Raw genomic sequence first — 5,606 nt, 5'->3', positions numbered from 1 at the left:
CTGATTGACCCAGTCTCTGATAAATGGGATGACCAACTGCTGAATCAGACTTTTTGGGAAGAGGATGTTAAAATTATCAAGTCTATACCAATCCATGTAGAGATGGGAGATATGATTGCTTGGCATTTTGACAAGAAGGGGAGGTTTTCAGTTAAATCGGCATACAGGGTTCATAGAGATGCAATTCTGCGGGCACAAGCAGGAAGCAAACCAGGTGGAGCAAGTACAAGCCGAGGTGATGATCCTTTTTGGAGAAAGCTATGGAAGATTGACTGTTATCCAAAGATCAAACATTTTCTATGGAGGATGTGTCATAATACATTGGCGGTGAGGGCTGTACTGAAACGAAGGGGAATGAAAATAGATTCACGTTGCTGCATGTGTGGGAGGCAGGAGGAGGACGGTGCACATTTGATGTTGAAATGTAAGGAGGTAAAAGAACTATGGCGCGAGCTTCATCTGGAGGGCATTCGGCTTGAATTGATAAAAGAATGCTCACCTATACAAATGATGACAAAGATTATGGATCTACCAGTAGAAAAACAAATCACTGTGGTTACACTCCTGTGGCTCTGGTGGAATGAACGGAACAGATGGAGAGAAGAGAAACAAAGGAGATCAGGCCGGATCTTAGAATATGCAGTAGCTGCGCGTGCTGACAGTTTGAAGAAGTCTGCAGAACTAAGCCATGGGGCGGCTGTTAGTCATGTGAAAAAATGGATCAAGCCGACTGAAGGAACACTGAAAATTAATGTCGATGGTGCTTTTTCACAGGAAATCGGTACAGGTGGCTGGGGTTTTGTCATTAGAGATGAATATGGGGTGGTTCGAGCTGCAGGTGTTGGCAGTGAAGAAGCTCTACAAAGTGCTTTCCACGCAGAGCTGATCGCCTGCAGAGAGGGGCTCAGGATCGCAGCCAATTTGGGGATGCCCAGGGTGAGTCTGGAGACGGATGCAACAATGGTGAAGGCTGCAATTGAAGGAGAAGACTACTGACTTTCATCTATGGGTGGTATAATCACAGAGATAAAAATCCTAAAGGCTCTGGAGTTTGTGTCCTGTGAATTTTTGTACTGTCCCCGTATATGTAATAAGCTAGCGCACGAACTTGCTGCTATGGGTTGTAAGCTACCCGGTGGTACTTCCGCCACCTGGGACTCTGTACCTCAATCGATTGAGGGTGTGGCGTCCAGCGATTCAGCTGTGACAGAAGAGTAATAGAGTACTCTTCCTCTCAAAAAAAAAAAAAACGGAAGCGACACTACCGCAGCACAGTGACAAGCGCAATGGATGAGATGGTCTGCCCTGCCTCCTCCGGCAGCTCTCCCTCCCCGGCCACCTTCTTCTCCACCACCGGCCAGCACCAGGAGCTTGAGTTCATGCCCTGTGATGTCCTGCTGGAGGGATGGCTGGAGGACGACGACTCGATGGATGGGCCCCCGGACGGCATCTCGTGCGGCGACGAGGGCTCTCGCTCGCCGGGCAACGACGTCCTGCTGTCCGGCGAACCGCCGGCACCTGCGCCAAAGAGGCGGGGCCGGAAACCAGGGCCTCGGTCCAACGGCCCCGCCCTTACCCACGTCGAGGCAGAGCGGCTGCAGCGGGACAAGCTCCACCGCCGCTTCTGCGAGCTCCGGGCCGCCGTGCCCACCGTGTCCCGGATGGACAAGGCGTCCCTCCTCTTCGACGCCGCCACCTACATCGCCCAGCTGCGCAGCCGTGTTAAGCAGCTCGAGTCCGAGAACAGGCTTGCTGCGGCGGCGGCCGCCGCCACCCCAGTAGCGGCCACCTACTCGGTCGGCGTCCAGGAGAATCTGGAGGTGCGGATGGTCGGGAGGGATGCGGCGGCGCTGCGCCTGACGACTGCGGCGCGCCACGCACCCGCGCGCTTCATGCTCGCGCTCCAATGGCTGGATCTGCCGGTGCAGCACGCGAGCGTGTGCCTCGTCGGTGGCATGACCGTGCAGGACGCCGTCGTGGACGTGCCCGCCGCCGCGCTGCGGGACGAGCGCGCCCTCCGTGCAGCATTGTTACACCAGCTGCAGCAGACCGGCTAGCATCTTGGATTGTTGATTGGGTCGGCAGGTTTGCGCTGATCTGATCTACTCAGATCCGTCGTCGCCGAATCAAGCACTCATACTCTCGTGTTTCAATTCGTGGCCGGCTTGACATAATCTGTGCATGTCATTGTCATCTCGTGCATCTTTCTTCTCGATCTATCCATTGCGATGTTTCTGTCATCCGTGTTTTCATTGCACATGCACATTGTGGTTAGTGTGTTTAAATTTTTGGTGTGGTGGCGGCATAGACCCAAAAATACTGCTGGCTAGAATTTAGTGCCTGTTTCAAGGAGAGGTATTAGATTGTGTGCTATTGGATTGGTGCGGAAATTAGCTCATTTACCTGACAAGTTTTAAGGTATTGGATCCAAACCCTAACCCAAGGGTTAGTTTATTTGGATTATTAGACATATTTCTTGGCAAGTTCTGGATTTTATTCCATCTAATAAACTAAATCGAAGAGAGCTTCCCGGAGAAATTAATACAGTCAGTTGTGTACTTGTGTCATGTTCATGTATCAGTTTATTTGCTTGGTCGTCAATCTTGTGTTCTTCTTGTATTCGTACGTCTTCTGAATTTCATGTTCCATGTGTTCATGCGTTGAAGGACAATTCGTGATTCAGGCATTACACGTGGTTATTTTATCCTGTCTAGTCTATGATGTGTACAACGAGCTGTGCATGCATTTGGTTTACTTGTTTGGTTTGACAGACCTTTGCTCTTCTTTTGAGGACTTGTTATTTCTATTGCTTATCAATTGATTTTCAGCATCTCTTCTGAATTCAGATGTAGTAACTGCTTTCTTACTTTCTGCTTTTGTTCAGATATATCTCAATAACACGTTCAGGCTATTGAGGGAAAAATATGAATTCTTACTAACATATACGGATATGGCTCAGTCAGTGTTGTTCACTGCATATAAAAAGCTTTGCAAGTCTAAAAGGAGTTTGTAATATTGATACTTTCGTATTAACTTTGTTAGTATTCTTGGGGTTTTCTTTATTTTTTGGAAAAGATAATAATCACATTTCATGCCAATGTACAATGCATGTTTTGTATCGCATTGTATTTTCTTTTTTAGCTAGGAAAAAGGAAAAAGCCAGCACAACTCCCATCCTCACCAAACAATACTTACTGGTAATTTAGTTGTGATTGTTAAACTATTACCTTCCGAAGTGAAGAATTGGAAAGATTTGTAAATGAGTATACTGTACTCAAATATCTTAAATGAATAATAACAATGAGAAAATGAACCATTATTGAAGAACATAATTTTTTTGCATAAGAGAAACTTTATAGATCTTAGACCATTACATCAAGGCGATGAAGAAGACTAGATATTTAGCCCCTTCTTAATTTATTGAAGAAGAAAAAACATATGCTTACTATAGAATAATTATATCTTCGTATAATCACCAACCACAGTAAAATGGCTTCTTCAATCATTTTAAGGGAGGATCAATTTGTTGGAAGATTTCATTATTACCTGCTGGACAATTATGATATGCATGAATAACGGCTCATCCAATATATTGTGCCTCAGTTCTGCAGTCTCATTGAGGATTGAGATGCATCTCACACTTTCTAATTTGGACGGTGAAATTCCCAGTATCGTATGAAAGGGATAGAGACGCAGAAAAAAGGTGAAAGGAAAAATCTTTGCCATGGTTTCACACGGCACATACACAATTTATATCTTAAAAAAGACACATGCATGATATGGTCATTTGAATAAAATGGAGATAAAGCAACTATTTGGTGCACCCAAATATGTTCGAGATTATATACTGATAAGAGATTATTATTACTAGCTACTTGGTCCTTTAATTTGTACCTGTTGGGGTATCATTTAGTTAGGGTCTGTTTAGATCCAAAAATTTTACACCCAAAAACATCACATGGAATATTTGGCCACATGCATGGAGTACTAAATGAAGTCTATTTACAAAACTTTTTGCACGGATGGGCTGTAAATCGCAAGACGAATCTAATGAGCCTACGTAATCCATGATTTGCAACATTGATGCTACAGTAACCATCCGTTAATTGATTAATCATGGATTAATTGCCATCATTAAATTCGTCTCGCGATTTATAACCCATCTGTGCAAAAAGTTTTGTAAATAGACTCCATTTAGTACTTCAAATTAGCAAGATTTCGTTCCCAAAAAATTTTGGTTGAGGATCTAAACACGGCCTTATTCCTTTTCTGCACATGTTCATGCATGTATCACTTCGTTTTTTTCCTTTGAAAAAAATGTATCTATCTATCTACCATCACTTGATTTTTCAATCACCAATCATTTATATATGGTGCCCTCCCCCTCCATTGGGCAGCTAGCTAGAGGATAGAGGCCTCACTGGTGTCGATTTCAGTATGTTTAGAACGCTAGGATGCTGATAGCTGTTCAGAACCCATGACATTTTCTCGGTACAGACTGGCCTTGTTTTTTTTTTTGAATAAAAGGCAGGAGCACTGCCACATCATATAAGAAGAAGAAGCATTCGTACATAACGCGCCGAAACGAACACCACCACCACATAAACAACACACGCAAACAACACACTCAACAAAACACTACACCACAAACTGGGAGAGGAAGCAAAAGGAACCGCCGCAAACTGCGCCGTCGTCGCCAACGCTGTGCCACGCCAAAAGCCGCGGCCCGCTGCAGGCCTGAGCGGCACCTCGAACTCCTCCACCATGGGAGATCACCCTCAAGCCACACACACGATCGTCGATCCCCCTGTCCCAGAGGAGCATCAGTAGAACACCCCGTCGCAGCGCCGATGAAAATCACTGATCCTGGCCACTCTGCGTGGGGGCCTCGCCTCTCCTACCGCCTCACTTCTCTGCCAAGGACTCAGGTAAATGAAACTGCTATGGGAGCGACACCTCCGCCCAGCCGACACCGGGGTCACCACAGCACCAAGCGCGCCAGCTCAAGAGCTCCAGCACCCATGAGTCCTCTGCACCTCCCTGCCAACACGAACCAAGCGCACCTCTATTACCGTTGCGCGCGAGCAACACCACCCACCAACCATCGCCACTACCTAACCAAGGCAGGCCTCAGATGCGGCGCCTCCAAGGAGGGCACGACGCCAATGGCGCCTCCGTCGCACGTCCAGAGATGGACAGAGTTCTCACCCTCGAGAGCCACATGCAGCAGGGGACATGGTGCCTCACAATGGTGCCCCAGAAGGGAGAACGACGCCACAAGGGCGCCGCCACCATCGCCACTAACGATGGGGAGAACGACGCCACAAGGGCGCCGCCACCATCGCCACTAACGATGGTGTCAGTGAAGGCTTTTGCCCGACTTAGCACCATGCCTGCCACACGTTCTTGGTCAAGCCAGTAGCCCACTCCTCCTTGCCTCCGCATTGCCTCCACCGAAAGAAGCCCAGCTCAGCCCGAAGCACCACCACGGTGCCACCAGCAAGCGCCAGCCAGCCCCCCAACCCCACCACCAAGGCGGTGCCGAGCCCGCATCACCGTCGAGAAGCACCAACCGTCTCACCTCAGATCCTGTCGCTCGAGCGCCG

General features: G+C 47.8%; 1 protein-coding gene across 1 annotated transcript; it reads left to right on the top strand.

The window, feature by feature from the left end:
* The first annotated feature begins 652 nt into the window (after positions 1-652).
* LOC120677515 (transcription factor MYC4-like) lies at positions 653-2,873 on the top strand. Its single transcript, XM_039958662.1, has one exon. It carries the CDS (start codon positions 1,287-1,289, stop codon positions 2,055-2,057), a length of 771 nt encoding a protein of 256 aa, XP_039814596.1. The 5' UTR covers positions 653-1,286; the 3' UTR covers positions 2,058-2,873.
* Positions 2,874-5,606: the final 2,733 nt, after the last annotated feature.

The sequence above is a fragment of the Panicum virgatum genome, chromosome 6N, assembly GCF_016808335.1.
Source record: "Panicum virgatum strain AP13 chromosome 6N, P.virgatum_v5, whole genome shotgun sequence".
Taxonomy (NCBI): Eukaryota; Viridiplantae; Streptophyta; class Magnoliopsida; order Poales; family Poaceae; genus Panicum; species Panicum virgatum.
The sequence above is the reverse complement of the archived record's forward strand: the minus strand, read 5'-3'. Positions and strand labels throughout refer to the sequence as shown.

Bases quoted from the DNA above. Each gene is read 5' to 3' on its own strand.
- LOC120677515 (XM_039958662.1), top strand. From the start codon at position 1,287: ATGGATGAGATGGTCTGCCCTGCCTCCTCCGGCAGCTCTCCCTCCCCG.